The sequence below is a fragment of the Perca flavescens genome, chromosome 7, assembly GCF_004354835.1.
Source record: "Perca flavescens isolate YP-PL-M2 chromosome 7, PFLA_1.0, whole genome shotgun sequence".
Taxonomy (NCBI): Eukaryota; Metazoa; Chordata; class Actinopteri; order Perciformes; family Percidae; genus Perca; species Perca flavescens.
This window is the reverse complement of record NC_041337.1, coordinates 16,753,242-16,775,361: the sequence shown is the minus strand read 5'-3', so window position 1 is coordinate 16,775,361 and position 22,120 is coordinate 16,753,242. Positions and strand designations below refer to the sequence as shown.

Here is a 22,120-nt window from a genome sequence, read left to right as displayed (position 1 = left end):
TTCATTTCTTCATCCATTCTTCATTTAATTATTTTACTATCAATACCCTTAATCACTAAATATTTTTTTAACTTGTGATCTATAGCCTAAGTTAGATATTACATATTTTGATATAGTGATATTCTTAAAAAAAAAAAAGTATACATCTGATATACTGAGACATTTTGTTTTCTGCACAATTGATTGATAAAAACATGAGATGAGCCCATGTTATTCAATCAGGAAAGTTATCTTACAGGATGTATGCAGAAGCACACCGCACTGATGCACTGTGGGTTCACACACACACACACACACACACACACACACACACACACACACACACACACACACACACACACACACACACACACACACACACTCTTCCACATCCTGTGGCACTGTGGCAGGCATGGAATATCCACCACACACACTCACACTGTGGTGCCGGCAGGACCAAGGCCAACTGCCTGCTAGTATTTTTATAATCTTCATCCTCGCTGACCTGTTGCTCCCCTCCTGGCGCCAGTGGTCTCAGCCGTCCCCCTGCGATACCTCAACCTTACACACACACACTTGCAAACACACATGCTCCTGTACACTCAGCAGCCCCTCCATGGATAATTGAGACCAGCTGTTGCAAGGTGCCTCTTCCCTCGACCCTGCACCCCTGCTGCACTTGCCTTTCTGGCAGAAAGCTATCTCAAAGCCCCTCTCCCTCCCTTTTCTTTCTCTCTCCTGACTCACACCCTCTCCCTCCCACATGCCTCTGAGTGTGCTTGCCTGTGCCCATCAGTTGTGTTGATTGACTGAATTGTTTGTTTTGGGGTTTTTGTTTTTCTCTTTATATATCTCTTGTTAATGATACCTCATACAAAATGCAAATTAATTGTGTAACTGCAAGAATGCACTGGAATGTAAGCGTTCTGCTTGCCTTCGTAATCTTTATCACAGGCCCAAAACACACTAGACACCTTAAAATCATAATCAACTGTACTTAAAAGACATTAACGACCAATTTAACAAGGGATTTGTGCAGATTACAGGGATAGACAAATACATTGCATTCAGATTTTAATTGATTACTAGTTCAATTTCAGATTTGTCAAAATTGCAGGCATCAAAGAAGTCTGAGCCTCAGCTGCAAGGAAAATGAATCCCCTTCAGACTACCTGATCTTGACAGTTAGACAGAAAGTCAATTAGCAACTAATTTGAATCAATTATGGTACTTGTTTAAGACATTTAAGCCAAAGTACAAAACATACCCGGGTTGTCAGTTGTGTGGATTTGTAACTGTTTATTGATAGTTGATTGATAGTCATGGGGTTTTAAATTGTTGGTTGGACAAAACAAGCAATTTAAAGACATTACCTATGCTTTAGAAAATCAAGTTTTTTTTATTAAGTTCTGCCTAATAAGTTAGTTGAAAAAAATATTTGGCAGATAGATTGATAATTATAATAATCATTAATTGTGCTCCTGACTTAAATAACATCTTTTTTATCGCTATCTTTCTCTCCATTCCTCTGTTGTTCTCCCTCTGGATTTTAGGTGTATTTCAGAGGTGAGACATGAGCTGGCTAGTGGTGAGTGCGAGCTGCTGCTCTGTGGCTGGAATATGTGGAGTTTGGGAGAGGAATGGAGGAGGCCCGTGGGGGAGGAGGAGGAGGAGGGTTGGGAGAGGCATGTCAGACTCTCTTTTCCAGCTGGTCCTGAGGGGTCAAACTGTGTGTGGATGTGTTCATGTCATGGCCTCTCATTAGGGGGTGAGACGCTGCGGCTCCAGACCCCCATAGTAAGATTGCTGGGCAAGTATGCAGTGATCCTGCCACTTTGATGCCCCTGACCCCCATCCCCCCCACCAGGAGGTTAATGAGCCACAGTGAGCTCTGTAGGCATGCTGTTGTGTGTGTGTGTGTGTGTGTGTGTGTGTGTGTGTGTGTGTGTGTGTGTGTGTGTGTGTGTGTGTATTGTAAGATTTGAGGTGGGGGCTTCAAGAAGAGGTGCAACGAAACCTCCAGACCCCTTATATGCTTTTTACTGTGGTCTGTTGCAGATCAGATGTCAGAGAGGCTGTGTTTGGGTTTGTTTCTTGTTTGGGTGTGCAGAATAATGTAAGAACAACTTTGAATTTGTCAAAGCAGCCCCTGCTCCACTTTGTCCATTCCTGCACAGTGAATTAACAAAACTTTAAACAGGACCTTTACCTTTGTAGTAACTAAATCAGTAACAGACAAGTAACTAAATCGGTAACAGAAAAAAGTGTCTGATTGTAACTGTTGCTGTAAATACTTTTCATCTAAGACAATATTTACTTTTACATTTGAGAAATGAATTGGACAGACAGAAGACGTGGTAGATACGTCAATTATGCATGATCATTTGCATATTGATAAACTAATTAAACACTTATATAACACTACATATGATTAAGTCATATACATTTTTCTCCAATCAATATAATGTATCAAATGTTTTCTTTTTTTCTATGTATTTCTATTGATAAAATTATTGTACCATACCATGACTGGAAATCCACGAATTTAGCAAAAAGGATTTTGGAAATGTTTTTTTGGTTGAGAGCTTAATTTTGAAACTTCTGTTGATGGGTAGATCTGCATTTTGGACACATATGGCCTCTTTCAGTGGTCTATTGTTGCTTTGAAATCTCAAACTGCTAAATGTTTGACATTTTCTGGGCACTCAAAGCTAAAATGACCCACTTTTGCAACAGTGTTTGTGATTAACTTTGTTTCTCTACTTCATGCATGCGAGGTAAAATGATAATCTCTGTTGGCCTCCAGTTCAGTTTGATTCACTGCCTTAACCATCAGTAATTACTGACCATAATTACTACTCAGTCTTGTCTTTTTTTCCCCATTCATGTTTACCTCTAACCTCTGACAATTGACCCAGCACATAGCTGAACAGGTGGTGACACCTGAATGTGCAGTTTTGGGCGGGGCAGTGCAAACCCTTGCCCACAAAAAGGAAGGCATGGCATTTTAAAACAGGTGCTAGACTCTCTTTTTTTTCTAGTTTCTTTTCATCATTCACTCCCTTTCCTTCTTTCTTCTCCACACACCTGTTGAAGTGTGAGGACTCATGCTGGTTCAGATGAGCAGCTTAGCCAAACCTGAGCTAAGGTGGGGGTCTGAGTTGAGTTGTGGTTAATTACTTAACTAGTACATACTTTATCTTCTTTTGCCACCCCCTTCTGCTGACCCCCAGTCAGCCCCTGCTTTTCCCTTGAGGTGTTACTTTAGGGTTATTTGTTGAGTGTCTTACAGCACTGCAGCTTAGGCCAAACAGGGGGAAGGGACAGAGAGGCAGAAGTGGGAGTGTGACATAGACCAAATGAGAAAACTTGTAATTACTTTTATTTAAGAATACAAATATTACCAAACGGTTTAAAACTAAATGAGACACGCTGTTATATTACATCTGTAGCAAGAAAGACCTCCAGTCATTTGTTTGTTGGTTTGACTGATTGCTGCAGGGCTGACGGGTGGTCTCTGCCCCCTGGTAGAGCACCTTACTGGGCCCACACTAAGCTCTGCCCCCCTGTCTGTCGTCATCATGACAAGGATCAAGATTTACCCAGCTGTTTGGGATCTTTCTGTGTGTATGTGTGCATGAGTAGCTAGAGAAATTTTACTCTACAGGAGAGCTTCACTGTCTGTTGAAAACCATGTATCTTCAAATTAGGTGAATATGACTTTTGAAGGATTGCATGGATTGCATTCCTTTATGGGTTGAGAAAATGTTTATACATCTTAAGAGGAATAAGCAATTTAAAATCTCATTGAATTAAGGTAAAACTGCATTGTCATATAAATAAAAACATGAAAAGTATTAGAAATACACAGTTTTCACAGCGACGAATTAGACTGAGAACTGCGAAGTGTAACTCAGTATTTTTAAGGAGAAAACTTAATTAAAATAACTGAAAGAAGTAAGGTGTGCGATGCCACATGGGTGGCAGTGAAGGTCAGGGGCCTCGACGGACCAGACCCGGGCGGCAGACGCTGGCTCTGGGGACGTGGAACGTCACCTCTCTGTGGGGGAAGGAGCCGGAACTGGTGCGGGAGGTGGAGCGCTACCGGTTAGATCTGGTGGGGCTTACCTCTACGCACAGTCTTGGTTCTGGAACCATACTCCTGGATAGGGGTTGGACTCTTTTCTTCTCCGGAGTTGCCCAGGGTGTGAGGCGCCGGGCGAGTGTGGGGATACTCACAAGCCCCGGCTGGCGCCGCTGTGTTGGAGTTTACCCGGTGGGCGAGAGAGGGTCGCCTCCCACGCCTGCGGGTTGTGGGGGGGAAAACTCTGACTGTTGTTTGTGCATATGCACCAAACAGGAGTTCGGAGTATTCGGCCTTCTTGGAGACCTTGACTGGAGTCCTGCATGGGGCTCCAGTGGGGGGACTCCATTGTTCTGCTGGGGGACTTCAACGCACACATGGGCAATGATGGAGACACCTGGAGAAGCGTGATTGGGAGGAACGGCCTCCCTGATCTAAACCAGAGTGGTTGTTTGTTGTTGGACTTCTGTGCTAGTCATGGATTGTCTATAACGAACACCATGTTCGAACATAGGGATGCTCATAAGTGTACCTGGTACCAGAGCACCCTAGGCCGAAGGTCAATGATCGATTTCATAATCGTTTCATCTGATCTGAGGCCGTATGTTTTGGACACTCGGGTGAAGAGAGGGGCAGAGCTGTCAACCGATCACCATCTGGTGGTGAGTTGGGTCAGAGGGTGGGGGAAGACTCTGGACAGACCTGGTAAGCCCAAACGTGTAGTGCGGGTAAATTGGGAACGTCTGGAGGAGGCCCCTGTCCAACAGACTTTCAACTCACACCTCCGGCAGAGCTTTTCGTGCATCCCTGTGGAGGCTGGGTGCATTGAACCCGAGTGGACAATGTTCAAAGTTTCCATTGCTGAAGCTGCGGCGAGGAGCTGTGGTCTTAGGGTCTTAGGTGCCTCAAGGGGCGGTAACCCACGAACACCGTGGTGGACCCCGGTGGTCAGGGAAGCCGTCCGACTGAAGGAGTCTTTCCGGGATATGTTATCCCGGAGGACTCCGGAGGCAGTTGCAGGGTACCGAAGGGCCCGAAGGGCTGCAGCCTCTGCCGTGAAAGAGGCAAAGCAGCGGGTGTGGGAGAAGTTTGGAGAAGACATGGAGAAGGACTTTCGGTCGGCACCAAAGTGCTTCTGGAAAACTGTTCGCCACCTCAGAGGGGTAAGCGGGGAACCATCCAAGCTGTGTACAGTAAGGATGGGACACTGTTGACCTCAACTGAGGAGGTAATAGGGCGGTGGAAGGAGCACTTTGAGGAACTCCTGAATCCGACTAATACGCCCTCTATATTAGAGGCAGAGCTGGAGGATAATGGGCGATTGTCGTCGATTTCCCAGGCGGAAGTCACTGATGTAGTCAAACAACTACACAGTGGCAAAGCCCCGGGGATTGATGAGATCCGTCCAGAAATGCTCAAGGCTCTGGGTGTGGAGGGGCTGTCCTGGTTGACACGCCTCTTCAACATTGCGTGGAAGTCTGGGACGGTGCCAAAGGAGTGGCAGACTGGGGTGGTGGTTCCCCTTTTTAAAAAGGGGGACCAGAGGGTGTGTGCCAATTATAGGGGTATCACACTTCTCAGCCTCCCTGGTAAAGTCTACTCCAAGGTGCTGGAAAGGAGGGTTCGGCCGATAGTCGAACCTCGGGTTGAGGAGGAACAATGCGGATTCCGTCCTGGTCGTGGAACAACGGACCAGCTCTTCACTCGCAAGGATCCTGGAGGGAGCCTGGGAGTATGCCCAACCGGTCTACATGTGTTTTGTGGATTTGGAGAAGGCGTATGACCGGGTCCCCCGGGAGATACTGTGGGAGGTGCTGCGGGAGTATGGGGTGAGGGGGTCTCTACTCAGGACCATCCAATCTCTGTATGACCAAAGTGAGAGCTGTGTCCGGGTTCTCGGTAGTAAGTCGGACTCGTTTCAGGTGAGGGTTGGCCTCCGCCAGGGCTGCGCTTTGCCAATCCTGTTTGTAATATTTATGGACAGGATATCGAGGCGTAGTCGGGGTGGGGAGGGGTTGCAGTTTGGTGGGCTGGGGATCTCATCGCTGCTCTTTGCAGATGATGTGGTCCTGATGGCATCATCGGCCTGTGACCTTCAGCACTCACTGGATCGGTTCGCAACCGAGTGTGAAGCGGTTGGGATGAGGATCAGCACCTCTAAATCTGAGGCCATGGTTCTCAGCAGGAAACCGATGGAATGCCTTCTCCAGGTAGGGAATGAGTCCTTACCCCAAGTGAAGGAGTTCAAGTACCTTGGGGTTTTGTTCGCGAGTGAGGGACAATGGAGCGGGAGATTGGTCGGAGAATCGGGCGCAGCGGGGTGCGGTATTGCATTCAATCTATCGCACCGTTGTGACGAAAAAGAGCTTAGCCAGAAGGCAAAGCTCTCGATCTACCGGTCAGTTTTCGTTCCTACCCTCACCTATGGTCATGAAGGCTGGGTCATGACCGAAAGAACGAGATCCAGGGTACAAGCGGCTGAAATGGGTTTCCTCAGGAGGGTGGCTGGCGTCTCCCTTAGAGATAGGGTGAGAAGCTCAGTCATCCGTGAGGAGCTCGGAGTAGAGCCGCTGCTCCTTTGCGTCGAAAGGAGCCAGTTGAGGTGGTTCGGGCATCTGGTAAGGATGCCCCTGGGCGCCTCCCCTAGGGAGGTGTTCCAGGCACGTCCAGCTGGGAGGAGGCCTCGGGAAGACCCAGGACTAGGTGGAGGGATTATATCTCCAACCTGGCCTGGGAACGCCTCGGGATCCCCCAGTCGGAGCTGGTTAATGTTGCTCGGGAAAGGGAAGTTTGGGGTCCCCTGCTGGAGCTGCTCCCCCCGCGACCCGACACCGGATAAGCGGGCGAAGATGGATGGATGGATGGAAAGAAGTAAGGTAAAAGACTCAGTGTACTTTCTGCCATTACACCAGTTCATTCAGGTTGCTTGGTTTAGTTTTTGAAAGGTGAACTGTGCATGAAAACTACAAATAATGCTTCACATAATGTGTGAGAAGGTCTGTTACAAAAGAGTCAGCATGGTATCATACACATTGATGACAAAAAGAGTTTCCCCTTTGCATCCTCAAGATACATTTGAGGAATATAATAATAGATTTTACTTATTGCAGGTCTGAAGAACGATACCTTGTGATCAACAGTGTGCAGGAGATTACTCACCTATCAAGATGCATTGTCAGAAATTAATTAATTCATATTCACAATTATGTGTTAGTGTTATAATTTAGAAATATTTTGCTGTGAAATTGAAAAAAAAAACTTTTTTTTGTTGAGCTTTTCCACCTTTAATTTTTGACAGGACAGCTAGGTGAGAAAGAGGAGAGAGAGGGGGATGACATGCAGGAAATTGTCACAGGTCGGATTCGAACCCTGGACCTGCTCTAACGCTGATTCAACCCGACCACGATGGCAAAACTACTTTGATTATTCCGCCAATTAGAACATTAACTGCACCCAGCTTCATTTGTGTAACCAATTAAGTGTGATCAAATCTAACAGTGAATTTCAGTGGAGTGGTATCATTCCAGTGAAACTGTTTTGGGGCACATCTGGAAAAGCTTTAAGGGAAGAATCTGTCAAATGCTGTGTGTGTTTTGGGGTGTCTGTCATGTGGGAATCCTCTCAGTATTCTCCACAGGGTGTTGTTTTCTTTAGGTTTCAAAAAAACAAGCTCTCAAGTAATGACTTCAGTGTGTTGGTATGTTTTTATTTAATTTGTGTGGCCCTTAATTAAGCTTTTATCATTACAGACATACCAGGTGGAACTGATATCTTGTGTTCTGTTGGTGTTGTATGTACAGGAAACATGTTTGTACTTTATGTCTTTGTAGCCCTGTAAAGCTGGTGTATGTGTTTGTTTGTGCTCGTTTGGGCACATGTGCGTGCATGCATGCCACCCTGTACGCCTCTCATATGGTTGGGCCCTCTAGCTGGTAATCTGAGCATAGAGATTAGAAAGAAAAACAGCAGAGAAGAATGTCTTTGGTTGAGCCAGCGAGGAATTTACAATGGCCTTCAGGCTGCTTTGACCTCTCCCTCCCTTTCTCTCTCCCACTCTCGCTCACACACACACACACACACACACACACACACAAACACACACACACACACACACACACACACACACACAAACACCAAATGGAATTCATTTTACTATAACCCGGGTCTCATTTCATAGTTTCATTCTTTACCAGTTAGGATAACATTTTACTCACCAACTTTAGTTAAGATCTGAGGATGCAGCGACATCACTAGAAAGGAGCCCAACAGGCCGAGCAACACAGTCATATATGATCACACAGGTTATAAACAAACCCTCAGTTAAGACGTATTACCTCTTGAAACACCTGGTATGTTGTGATGTTCATTTAAGAATTCACTATCTCCGCTATCTATTTGCAAGGGCACTGTCGCTGCATCCCGGGGCTAAGTGCCGCCCAGGACGGTTGTGATTGGTTTAAAGAAATACAAAAAAAGCCAGAGCAAGTTTTTACCTCCTATCCCAGAAAAGATAAGTGGTGTAGCCAGACCATACTTCAACGCTGACACAGAGATAGGTCTGGCCATGCGAGACTAAACATAGAGAGAAGATGTGTTTTGATACGTTCCCATCTGTTGCCACGGGGATGTTATGGTCTGAAGCGGCTGCGCAACAGCTTGCAGCGATGTGGGCAAAGATGGCACCATGTTGTAGGACAGACAGGAAGTTTGAAGCGGACACTTCGATGGAGTTCTAGTTTCAGAGGGACAGCTGCATGATTACTCAAGACAAACTGGCTACCTGATCTGATCCCCTCTCACACCGTCACAGCCCAGCAACCTGCCTTTCTCCCAGACAAACCTCAGCCAGCATGACAGAGGGAGAGGAGGGGCATACAGGTCATTGCACAAACGAAGGGGACAGGTGTTAGGGACAGGAGGTGCCGTGTGGCCCGGGGGTGTGGTCAGGTGGTGACACACCTGTCCCTACTTGCACATGAGGGTCTAGTTACACACACACACGCATGCACATCAGCCTGACCATGTGTTCTGACATGCAACGTTAAACCAACTAGCCTCTCATGCAATGTGAATCTGCTCTCCATGACAAACCAGGGCTGATTCTTATGCCAAAGAAAACATGGCAAGCTCAACTCTGGAGCAAATGTGATCATTACGTTAGAAATGAGGGGACATTGCTATATGTGGAGATTTGGTTACTGGGAAAAGATTGTGTGTGACAGAGAGAAAGGGGCAGCGAGTCTCTGGATGTGATTAATCATTGTTTTCCATGCACGGTGGCTTAAGTGTCTTCATGCTCTCTGTGGATCATGTGGCTTGTTGTTCTGTAGAAAAGGGGAGCAAATATTTAGTTCCACAGCAAGTCAACCTTGACTTTGCTGATTAACTTGGAAAGGATTTGTTTAAGGATTGTATGAGACTAGAAAGGAAACAGCTGCATCTGTGTCCAGATTACAGTTTTTCCTTGAAACGATTAATTTTTAGCATCACATTAAGAATACTCCACCAATTACAGTAAGAGCTCCTTTGAAACTCTCGGACTCATCATGGACTGCTTTAAAAGTAAGGATTGAAAACAATACAGCAAAAAACAGAGATATTGTCCTTTTTTATCTCATGCATTCTTCTTCTTCCTTATCACCCCCAGATATTTTTCTTTTTCAAACTTGTAGTCTTGAAAAAGACTACAAGTTCAGAGCCTGTCAACATTCAGAGCCTTTATACAACTATTTTTTTACATAATCAGTAGTACTCCCCAAGACCTGTAAACAAACTTTTAGATATAAAATCAGCAGAGTTCCCCTTTAAGGTTATTGACAGCTCAGCAAGTACTGTTTGGATATTCAAGCTGCTGCTCCACATCTGCATAATCCAATCTGAATGGATTTTGAATTAACATTTCTGCAGAGTATGATACAACAGTCCTTATCCTGTTTAAAAGAGTGTAAGTGGACACCAGTGTGTGTGGCACATGCAATGTTTGTGTAAAACCTTGAAGATGGGGGAGATAGGCGTCTGGCCCTAGGGTGTGGATTTCAGGCAGGTGCACTCGTCTGCCCTGCGGCTCCTCAAGGGACAGGACGGGACAAGACTGGAGGAGGAGGAGAGGGGAGGCAATCTGTGCTCTCTGCAGTCACACACACAGACAAACTCTAGATCCCCAACACAAAGACTGATCTCCACCCGTCTTGGCCCCTACCCAAAACCCCTCCCTCACTCCCTACCATATCCTTCATTGACTGGAATGCGTTGGGACAATAGAACTGTCCCGGTCCTTTGGTTGGCGCCCCCCTGGGTCCACACAGGCCCTGACAGGAGCACAAAAGTGCACCTTGCACCTCTCAGCACCACCAGTAGAACCCTGGGGGCAAATACCTGAATACCTGTGGTAATAAGAGGGAGAGAGGGAGAAAAAGAATGACACAACATGAGGCAAGAGAGAGGGAAGAAGGGGATGACTGAAAGAAATGAAGACAAATAAGGGATTTCATGCTCTCAGCTGCCAAGTTCAGCACGGACTCATTTACAGGTCCAAACTAAACACAACACCACTCCTCATTTTATTACAATTCACCATGTCACTTAATCTATTATATCTATTCTGACACCTGCATTATAGCAACATCCCCCCAGTATACTCTCTACATATCCTACTCTCTGTCAGTACTCTCTTATACCTCTTTCACTCCACTGACCAGGCTTGGGCCAGGGTTGTCTGATCAGTGTTCAACCCTTCTTTTGGAAATTCAAACCAAGCCAGTCAACATGGCTCATGTCATGACTTGCACCACATTTAAGCCTGATTGGCTCACTGTTGAAATAAATGAGAGAAGATGCCACTGTCATTATATGGCACAGATTTCACTGATTCCTTATTAAGCAAGAGCTCTCAGTAAATCAAAGCCCAAAGGGTTTTCTTTCTAAGCAATCCATATAGGCTATTTCACTGACTTGTGCTCTCTCTCTCTCTCTCTCTCTCTCTCTCTCTCTTCTCTCTCTCTCTCTCTCTCTCTCTCTCTCTCTCTCTCTCTCTCTCTCTCTCTCTCTCTCTCTCTCTCTCTCTCTCTCTCTCTCCCTCTCTTACCCTTTTCACACCAATGGCTCAACTAGGGTTATACCCAGGTCGACTGTGTGTTTGAATGGGATAACCCTCCTCGATCTATTCGGCTTAGTGACCCAGGATGGGAGGTGAGTTGGATCAGGGTATGACTAGGTCGCTTTCAATGTGAATTGCACACGCCCTGGGTCACTACCAGCCGGGGCAGGACAAATTATGTGATTGGTTGGAAATGACAGTGGAGCAGTCGTCACAGGTCGCCGCCTATGGTCGCTGCACACTTTGAAAATACAACAACATAAATGTTTTTCACCGTAGATAAATGTATGAAACTAGGACTAGGAGAGTGGAGAGGTCTCTCTCTCTCTCTCTCTCTCTCTCTCTCTCTCTCTCTCTCTGGGTGAAGGTGTGCTAATCAGTTAAATGAAGTGTGTTAAGCCATGGTCCGATTACCACTGATGCAATGCAACCACAATCACTTCGCTCCATGCAACAAATGTGGGCGTAGGGAGGCTGTGGAACAAGTGCTCTGGAAGTAAGAACAACTTTTTACCTCCCATGCCTGAAACACCATGGGAAACCCTTAACAGTTAAAGTACACTGCACTGATACAATAACAACTTCATGGAGCTTAGGTCTCTTCCAGTGTACCACCACACAGTAAACCATGTTGTCCTCTTTTTCCGTTGCATAACATAACATTAATCAGATAAAGTATAATTGTACCAGATGGCAGGAGCCTGCAAGATCAGGTTCAGAGATGCATGACATTCAACCCTGAGGTTCCTGTGACAGGGAGAACCTCTGTGTGGAACTGGGAGATGTACATAGATAATTTAATTAAGAACGAAATTAAGTAGTATAAATACCTCTATGTAAAAATGCCCTATTACAAGTAAAAAATCCTGCATTCAAACTTAATTTTGATGTGTAATAATCTTTAGAGTAACTAAAGCTGTCAGATAAATGTAGTAAACATACAGTATTTTTCTTTGAAATGTGAAGTATAAAGTAGCTTTACATGCTACATTACACTCAAGTAAAATGCATACCTTTAGTTAAGTACAGTACTTGAATGAACACAGGTGTTTACTTAAAGGGATACTTCATTTAGCATTAAGCTTTCTATCAGTATAAATACTGTAGTATTTTCGAATGACCGTGCTTCCCTCCCTCATGTCCCCCTGAGACGAGAGATCTCTGTATTGTGGGTCTGGAAAAAAATCTTCCGATAACTTAAAACGACGTTTTTTGCGTCATTGGAAGATTTTTTGCCCAGAGGCAATGGACTACAGCGACTACAGCCAGTAGTAGGAGCTACTTCCGCATGTTTTCAATCCGCCCATAGGGGGTTGGACTGTTGTCTTTACCCGAAGCTTTCTGAAGCAAAACGAGTGTCAGCCATCTTGAAGCTTCGTTAACAGGCTCTGTCTTTTCAGCAGAAAACCTTTACAACAATTATGTGCATTCAAACTACCGCACATGTGTACCACTGGGATACATTGGTACAGATCTGAGAATATGTAGGACACTTTATTACAGACGGAATACTCGACACACTACGGGAGCTTCGCCTGCTACGGAGACCAGCACCTCAGCCTGCGGTGTCGCCCGATGCTGCTAGCCGGGGAAAGGGACCTTGACAGTGGTGTGCAGGAGTGGAAAGTAGCTAGGTGGAAAGCTAACGCTAGCCGCCCACCTATTCCATCAATTCTGCTTGCAAGTGTCCACTCATTAGACAACAAACTGGACTACATCCAACTTCAACGAAACTCCAACGTGAGTTCAGAGACTGCTGTGTTTTTGTTGTTGTGGAAACATGGCTGAACAACAGTGTAGCGGACTATCCAGCTACCAGGCCTGCTGCTTTGTTGCCGGGTAAGACTAGTGGAGGTGGGCTGTGTTAACACGGACTGGTGCAGAAATGGGTTGCTTGTATCCAACTAACTGCTAACTGCTGGTGGAGTTGGTGACTGTTAAATGCCGACCATTCTACATTCCACGCAAATTAACGGCTGTGTTTATACTCTGTGTTTACAGCCCACCAAGCGCTAATGCTAGTACGCGTTAGCTGAACTTTACGGAGCCTAAAATGTGTGTGCACTAAATGTAGCCTTTTTCGTATGTCGTTTTTTTATATTTTAAATGTGTAACAAACACCACTTGAGCCACGGTGAAACGTTGTTTCATGTATATGGTTGAAATGACAATAAAACACACTTGAGTTGAGTTGACTGTCTCACTGTCTGTCTGTCTGTCTGTCTGTAAACGGTAGTTGTGGCTTGGGAGTGGACTCTAAAGCAGCGAAGCAAGAGCATTCTGGGATTTGGTGTCTTTCATCCAGATGAGCCAAAAACACATTTTCTGGCTTTTCTCTGCTTAGAAGCCACCAATTTCAAAAAAAAAAATCACATTTCTACTACATAAGTGACCCAGTTTAAAGATATATTCATCTTTCCAATGGTGAAATATCCCTTTAACTTGACTCAACGCTGGCAAGTTTGTTTAATTTGCCATTAAGTTCACCAACGTTTCTACTGACTGACACTATCTCTTAAGAGTGATATGATGATACACACCATATTTTACCTTTTTTAATGTATACCATAACATTTGTATTTAAGCATGGCCTGCTTCTTCATTCATGAAAAGATTCTAAACTTCACCATATCTTACAGTAAATATAGATTAAACCGTTTCCAGACTTCATTATAAGCCCTCAACAAGTTTGCTTTATGGGAAAATGGGATTTACTGTTTGGCATCAACCAACTGTACCTTAACTTTTTGGGTGCAATGGAAACCTACATGTAGACAGCTCTGGATGGCACAAGGTTGGAAACCTCTGTTATACACAGCACATCTGTTTACACTCCTGTCCCTTTATTGCTCATCCTCTACCCTCTGACCCTTTGGGACAGAGAGGGTCTGTGTTTAGGAGGAAGCTTAGCACCATTCACATAACACACACATATACCATTGAAGGTTGGACAGCAGGAGTGCAGAGGTGGGCAGGAAATGGCGTGTACCCCCTCCTAGAGACCATGTCCTGTCTTTGGGTAAAACTGGTTTATTTGTCCAGAAATCTGAGCTCTTTGTGTGCAGAAGCATCCATGTCGGTTCACATGTTAAGACTTTATGAAGTCCTGAAATCATCCAGAATTGTACAAAAACCCTCACAAGAGAAGCATCCACAGTGAGCGCATCTCTCAGCCCTCACAGCACATGTCATTGATCAAGTCTACATTGCAACATGTGGCATTCCTCAGCAAATTCTACTCCCTACTGATTTGATAAACGGCCAACAAACAGAAAAAATCATTCTTTACCAGACACCCACCGCACCCCCCTCCTTCCCCAATGTCCAATCTTTCTCTAAAAAATTTTCCTCCATTGCTTCATCTCTCCTCCTCCCATTATCATGTTCTTATCCCTAGTTCACCCTCTCCTTTAAACCCTCATGGTATTAGTTTCTCCATCCTACATGCCTTTTGTTTTATACAGGCTGGAGAAATGGTGTCAGCCTCTAAGGATCTATTGTTTTAAGTCCTTTAAAGGATAAAGGTGAGTCCAGCCCCAGCAGAGGAGGTTGCTGCTGAAGCTTTGGGCAGTGACATTGTGTAAGAGTAATGCAGTTTGTAAAAGGGTTTGAAACTTTAACCCAGTGACTTAAACCTCTTGGCTCGAATTTGATCCTCCAGTGATTCAGCTTTGCAACCCCTGCCAGCTCTGATTTCAGCAATATACTGTACCCTCTCCTACACGATATAGAGCACTATGAACCCCTGAGAGACACCCACTGACACACTCATACATCCATGTACACACAAACAGCTGTAGCCTCACCCAGATGCTTTACATCAGCACTTTTTGGAAGGGCTGTGTTTATATAAGACTGACAGGCCACTTCCTGCATCCCAAACATTACCACAAACACATACAGTGAGAGCAGAGCAGTATAGGGAGAAAACTGCAATTTCAGCTTCAATTTGTTGATATGCAGCACTGTTTTCCATTGCTCAAATCAGAGAGAGTTTATGCAGCCCTGTGATCTGTTCTGTTACACACATGAAAAGCCCCACTTATGGCTCTTCAGGGGATGATTGTTTAAAAAGACATATATTTTGTGTTTCCAAGATGACGGCATTCTATAACAAAATTAAATTCACCCGGCTGCAAACTGTCAAACATCACCTTTTGTGAACACCAAAGTAGAATTTATAAAGCAACAGCTAGGCTTCCAATGTACTCGGGTATCTGCAAAAAGGAGCAATTACACTTTTTTTGTTTGAAAAGGCTAATGCTGAGACATTTTTTCTATGTGAATAACACGGCAATCCCCTTTTCTTCATAATTAGGTCAGCATAACATTATTTCCTGTTACAGGAAAATCTAATTATTACTTTGACTCTGCACTGCAGTACACTGCAAGGACAGAAGACAGAGCAGCCCCTCTTTTTTATGTTAGATGGCGGTATTGTATGTCTGTCACTAATGGCTCAGGAATGTCACATTAGTCATGGGCTGCATGTTTGACGCTGCGAACATTAAAACACTTTGAGGAGACCAATATGATATCACACACACAAACACACACTGAAAAAGAAAGATGACAGGTCCAGTGATCTCATTGCCTCAAAGCTACAGAGTGATAGACTGCCTCCTACACACTGCCAACCAGAAAAATGTCCCTCTAGCAAGGTGTCAGAGTTAAATTTCAAAACGGCCGAAACATCAAGAAATGTATAAATTTGTGGAGGTAGAGTTTATATATCCCAAGGAGAAAATGGAATATTGTCTACCTCTATAGCCATATTTGACATGTTATGTGTCTCATCCAACCCTGCTGCCCCTTCTCAGTGCCCACCAAATCTGACACTGCTGTCAGTTCAAGCGGAGTATAGTCCCCTGTGGCCTGCTTCCGACTCACTACCTGCGTAGGTGTGTGACTCACCTCTCGCTTCAAAACAGCCCATAGGCAGACAAATGAAAAATCCCCCTTGATCAAAGTAAAGTCTTTTATTCAAAATGTCTGCATGTGTGTGTGGCTGTCCCGCAGTCTGTCCGGTGCTGTTTACATTGGGCAAGCTAAGTCACGCAACCTGATCCTAAGCTTTTCGAGAGCCTCTTCAAACCCCCCTAACATACACACACACATGCATCCACCTCTCAACACTGAGAGCTATTGGAGGAAACGTGCTGTTACCTCACTAAGACATGCTGGCGTCAGTGTGTGTGTGGGTCAGGAGGGCAGTGGAGATTGTAGACACATTGCTGCCATATGTGCACCCTGGATGTTCACTCTCAGCTGGGCTCATAAGGTAACCAGAGTAGAACCATTACTGAGCAGATGGCTGCACAGACTGAGTGGATGTGTGTCAGTGAAGTTTGCCGAGCTGTCCGGAGCCTGACTTTGTTGGTCTTGAGCCGAAGTTTTTTGCTTCCATCTGTGGCCGCTCACGCAGCAGGAAGTGGGTCAGTGGGATTCCCACACTCAGCTAATTTCACACCGACTTTTATTCTGCAGAATTTGGCCGCTCTGGCCCTTGAGAGGATCGCTTTTCTTGCCCAGCATCTTCCTTTACTTTATGACATGCATTTCTGCTCACCTACCTTTCTCCCACCTGCATTCGCCTCTTAAGCATGTGTTCTGCGCGTGTGCTGATAGCCTGGCAGGTGTGTGCAGGTGTTCCGCCATATCACTCAACATCGCACAAACCTGTCTCCCCACACACACACACACACACACACACACACACACACACACACACACACACACACACACACACCCTGATGAACTCATTTAGAGTTGTGTTAATACAATACATGATGAGATACTAATTAATTAATGCTAGAGCACATATTGGAGGTCCACAGCAGTTTTTTTTTTTTTTTAAACAAAGCTTTTATTTACATGTGGCAGAAAAAGGCACAGTATTCCCATTTGAAATGCATGTTCAAGTTCATAAAAAATAAAACTGTTGGTCAAAACATTCCACTAAACAGGTCGAAATAAATTTCATTTAAACTGTAAAATGACAATATTGGTAAAGCCAAGACGTGTTTTGGTCAAGTTTAAGTGGTCCTTCACATCCCATGTGCGGAAAGTGTTTTTGGCATGAGGAGGGGCGAGCAGGAGTCACCTGTCACCGAGGTTACAGCTAACACATCTCTCAGCGCCCTGCCTCCACAGTACACCATACACAGACAGCTGTCTCAACACACACACACTTGCTCATGTATGTATAGTATGGTGAGGAATGACATCCCCACATACACACACACAAACACACCCCAGCAGCTGCAACATGGCCAGAGTCCCGGACCGGCCGGCACCGATGGTGTTTCCTGGGAATTAACTGGATGTCCAGCTGCCCTCAAATCACACATACATACACACAGTCGCCAGGATGCAGCAAATATGTGAAGGAGATACCAATATGACCTCATAGATCTACCTACAGAATCCTTGAAAAGGCACTTAAGAATCAATTTATAAAAAGCAACAGAACTCCCGTTTTGTGTCCCATCATGGCTTTGAAGTCTACTGTCCTCGGTGTATATTTGCTCTTATCAGGGGGCAATGAACCAGCTTCAACTGACTCATGAGAACAGTTCAGGGAATGTGAGTCTATGAGGCAGGGCAGCATCCAGAGGCGGTGTGTTTGTGCAGCAGGGACATGCGACTGAAGGTCCGCGAGCAGGAGCCACACTGGTACTTCTTCACCTCAGAGTGGGTCTGCAGGTGGGCGCGCAGGTTGGAGCGATCAGCAAAGGCCCGGTTACAGTGTTGACAAGCGAAGGGGCGCTCACCTGGTTAAAAGACAGAAGTTTTAGTGTCGGGAATACATTTCATTAACAGGAAAAAAAAGGTGTGTCCTCTCATCATTGTTTCTCAAATTATCTACACCAACAAAAGAGCAGGAACACTACCCTAACTTACTTAATGCAAATTTGCCTTTTTTCATGAGTAACCATTGTGAGGCTGAGATTAGATTGTGCCATGCTTAGCAATAACATTTGCTCACACGTCAGGATACATCAATGAATATCAATGAGCAACCAGCTGTTACATTTACAAGCCAACAGAGCTGGGAAATCAATGCGATTACTCTGACATACCGACGTGAAAAGTTGCTTTTGATGCATACCTGTGTGTGTGCGAATGTGTCCTCTGAGCAGCCATGGTCGGGAGAAGGCCTTGCCGCAGGTGGGGCACACACAGGGCAATGTGTGTGAGCGAATGTGCATTTTCAGGGCCCCCAGGCTGGTGTACTCCTTGGGGCAGTGTTTGCAGTGGAAGGCTGGACGTGCAGAGACTTTAGTGGGCAGAGAAGGAGTCTGTTGCTGTGGAGCACAGTTGGACATCTGATGATGGGACAGTGCCGAGAGGCTGGTGTAACTTTTACTGCAGTGCAGACAGTGGTAGATGTGTTGCTGGATGATGTCCGGGCTGGGAGGATCTGAAGACCGTCCGCCATCCTCCTCTTCCTCGCTGCTGCTGCTGGAGGGAGAGCTGCTGAGGTCCAAAGGGCCAAGCGGTGAAGGAGACAGAGACACAGGGGAGAGAGGTGCAGGCATGGTGTCCATGCTGCTGAAGAAGGAGTTGGTGGGATAGCAGGTCAGGGCCAAACTGTTGTTCTGTGTTGGGAGTTCAGCCCGGGGAAAGCTTTCTGGGACAAAAGCTGGCAACACAGAGAAAAGGAAGTCAGGTGGATTGTAATGGACAGATAATCTAATAGAGCAGTAAACTTTGTTTTCATTTTTGGGTGTCTTGTTACAGCCTGCTTTCAATATAACCCTGATCCATTTAGCTTTAGCAAATTCTCCAGGTGATCCGAAACCCTGGTTTTCCACCCAGAAAACTACAGGCAAGATAAATATCCATCTTATATGCCACATAGGTCTGTTCTGCCTCAGAAGGTAAATTGATGAAGGTATTTTCATGACTGACTGAATGAATGAATGACTGTGATTCACTGAACATAGATATAACAGATATAACAACAGATGCAATAAATTCTGTCAATCAAGAGAGGAAAACAAACTTACCAGTTTGGCTCTCCAGCTGGCTCTCCCTGTAGTATGGCTTCTTGCTGGAAAAATACTTCTTAACAAGGAATGAACGAGGCATTTTGATCTCTGGCTTCCCTGATTAATTAAAAAATAATATTAATTTCCACGGCGGAGTGGGCTCAGAACAAAGGATCTCTTCTGCAGACAGTAGCAGATTCCAGTCGGACGGGGAAAAAAACGCAGGGAGAGACCACTACCAGGGTTGAACGTATCTTGTTGAGGGAATCGCGAAATTGCCTCCTCATATAGTAACCAGAGGGGAGAAGCAGTGGGGTGGGTCGGCATATCTCCGCCCAAAGACACACCCCGCGTGTCAGGGCGCTCACCACAGGTGCCCAATGTGCCAAAAGCTGTAGCAAAGCGCAAATCTAATTGTGCTTTTCACGGCTTTAACGGCTCACTCTTTACCTACAGACAAACACCTATTGTCATTGAATGTGAATAGAGTCATCTATCAAGTGAAGTTCGGCCACTTGAACAATGTTAAATGTGCAAAAGACTGCATTTCAATTGCACGGTATGCACGCAAAACAGATCACATCTAATTAGGATTTTATGAAAAAGTTTTTTTTACACCTTTTACATTACGCCTCTGTCCATTCCTTTACTAAATGTGTCATAGCAAACTGAAGCTGGAGCGTCCTCTGTCGGCTCCTAAATTATGTCTGTGTAAGGTGGCCATCTGTGTTATCTATTTCTACACACCTCTCTAGAATAACGGGCAAAAATGGGCATAAAGTAGTAAGATTTAGAGAAACTCATTATATTTGAATGAAGCAAGATATTTTCCAACTAACATTAGAGCTGCCTTGATTTGCTTAATTCACACAATCATTTAATTGGACTTCTCTCTAATTAGAGAACAATATTTTAACAGACGTGTGATTACAATTTATATACTGTTTTAGCATTTAGAGCCACAAACTGTTTAAGAACCTTTAGACCCATCCACTGTCAAAAAACAGACATGTTATGCTTGCTCTTTTGTGTGCCTGTGCCTCGAGGCTTTTACGCACCGTGGTGAGGAGGAGACATTTTTAAGAACGTATACGTACGGGGAACAAACGCTCTGTTCTCTTTGCTCCCCTCAGCAGTTCATCCTGGTCGCATCTCTCTTTCTCTGTCTCTCTGCGGGAAATAAGTCCGTTCAGATAAAAGAGGCACTGTTCTCCAGTCTCACAGCATGATGTGGGGTGAAATTAACGGAGTTGACAGGAACAATATGATGATGTAACTTAAACCTAGACAGGGCCCTATTGAACCGTATAACTTCAGGTGGCATGTCCTGAAAGGAAATTGGTTTCACTTAATGTTTTATCCTTTTTTTTAATGTGCCAACGTGCGTAAAGTGTGTGCGTAATATAAAGCAGCTCCACATTCCAAAATCACACTTAAGCCAGTATTACCAGAATTGATTTGAAAGTAATAAAAGGAAATTGTGATTTGTTATCCTATAGCGTTTAAATCATCTTCATTATCTTGTTTTACTACATGTATCCTTATTTTATTGTAAATGTCACGATTGTTTGCTTTTCTTAATGATTCACTTTATGTAAAACTTTGTTTTGCATGAATTGGGCTATAAAGTTTATTATTATCGAATGTCCGGATATGAGCCTTTCTCCTTTAATTTTAGGGTTGTTATTTTTTAACTAGAGAACTGTTGGCGCACACACCCTCTGAAAGTCTGAAAATCAGGTGCCAGCCATTACACAGGAATGTCACAGTCTTCAGTGGTCCTCTTTAGCATTGCAAAGAGCCTAAAAGTTCCTCGGTTGCAGGGTGAGTGGTAGTGGTGGTGGTGGTGGGTGAGGGGGGTGTATGCACCTGTCTCTAAAAGGCGCCATTGTCACGGCATGCCCAAAAGTTCACACGTCGTTAGAGGGCTTGTTGACGCCGACGCCACGTCGACTGGAGGTCAGGAGGACAGGGCAGCAGTAAAAACAAAAGGCAAATAGCAAAGACACACGTGAAAGTAATCTGAGAGTTGTGGGTCTGCTGCTGTGAATGGAAGTACAAATGCTGTTTGAGAGTTTAATGTCAGTATTTAAAATAATTTGCATGAGTTGTATGTATTGTGTTAGTATGATGATCTGTGTGTGTAATTGTATTTCTCACTCACACAAACTAAAATATTGACAAAATGAAACATCCACCTGACCTGACACACATGCACACACACACAGTGTTGGAGGCTGTAAACTGAAAACAGCTGATTACACACTGTTGAATTTGCCCTTCCAATGCGAGCAGTTTGTGTGGGGCTTACTGCAGACAATTTGTGTTACAACAGGGTTTAAATGACCTCATGACACACAGAGGACGTGAAGACATGCAAGTTTTGCTGCTCAGAACAGATGTTCTCTCTTCTCTGGCCTCAGGGATGAACCAGCCGGTGGTCCCACAGATGCTTAAACTGTCTGCTGAAACCTCTTAGAACTAAAAATAACGTGGAAGACAAATCTTCTTTCAGTTTAATATATAGGGAGGTTTCACAAACTAATGCCAGAAATACTGCAAATGGTTGGGGGCCAGGTAACCTCCTGCCAAAAAATAGCCCTTTAAAAAATAGAAACTTGTCTGAGAAACATGGTTAAAGTTCTTTTTTTTATGGCATTGACGGTAAAGTTACATCTTTAACATGCTTTGACTAAAGGTGGTGGAGGTGACCAGTGACCATACTGTATTGTACTCCAGTGTCCTTTCATGTGTATGAAAAGAAGCCAACTCCCAAACACCTATTGTGATTGTACAAATGTTTTTTGCTCAAGTGATAAGTACACAAGTACAGCTTAAAGCCATGTTTTACATTTTAAAACCCCATGCTGATAGCCCTTTGAACAATCAGGTACATTGTTACCATTCAGTCCATTCAGACGACAGGTAACGGTCACTTAAGTGCATTTACATTAGATGTTTTATGCA

General features: G+C 44.6%; 1 protein-coding gene across 1 annotated transcript; it reads right to left on the bottom strand.

Annotated features, from left to right (window-relative positions):
* Positions 1-17,012: 17,012 nt before the first annotated feature.
* snai1b (snail family zinc finger 1b) lies at positions 17,013-19,505 on the bottom strand. Its single transcript, XM_028583475.1, has 3 exons — positions 19,172-19,505; positions 18,271-18,804; positions 17,013-17,932 (listed from the first exon to the last, which is right to left on the bottom strand). The coding sequence occupies exons 1-3, from the start codon at positions 19,251-19,253 to the stop codon at positions 17,751-17,753; spliced, it is 798 nt and encodes a 265-aa protein (XP_028439276.1). The 5' UTR covers positions 19,254-19,505; the 3' UTR covers positions 17,013-17,750.
* Between the last annotated feature and the right edge of the window lie 2,615 nt (positions 19,506-22,120).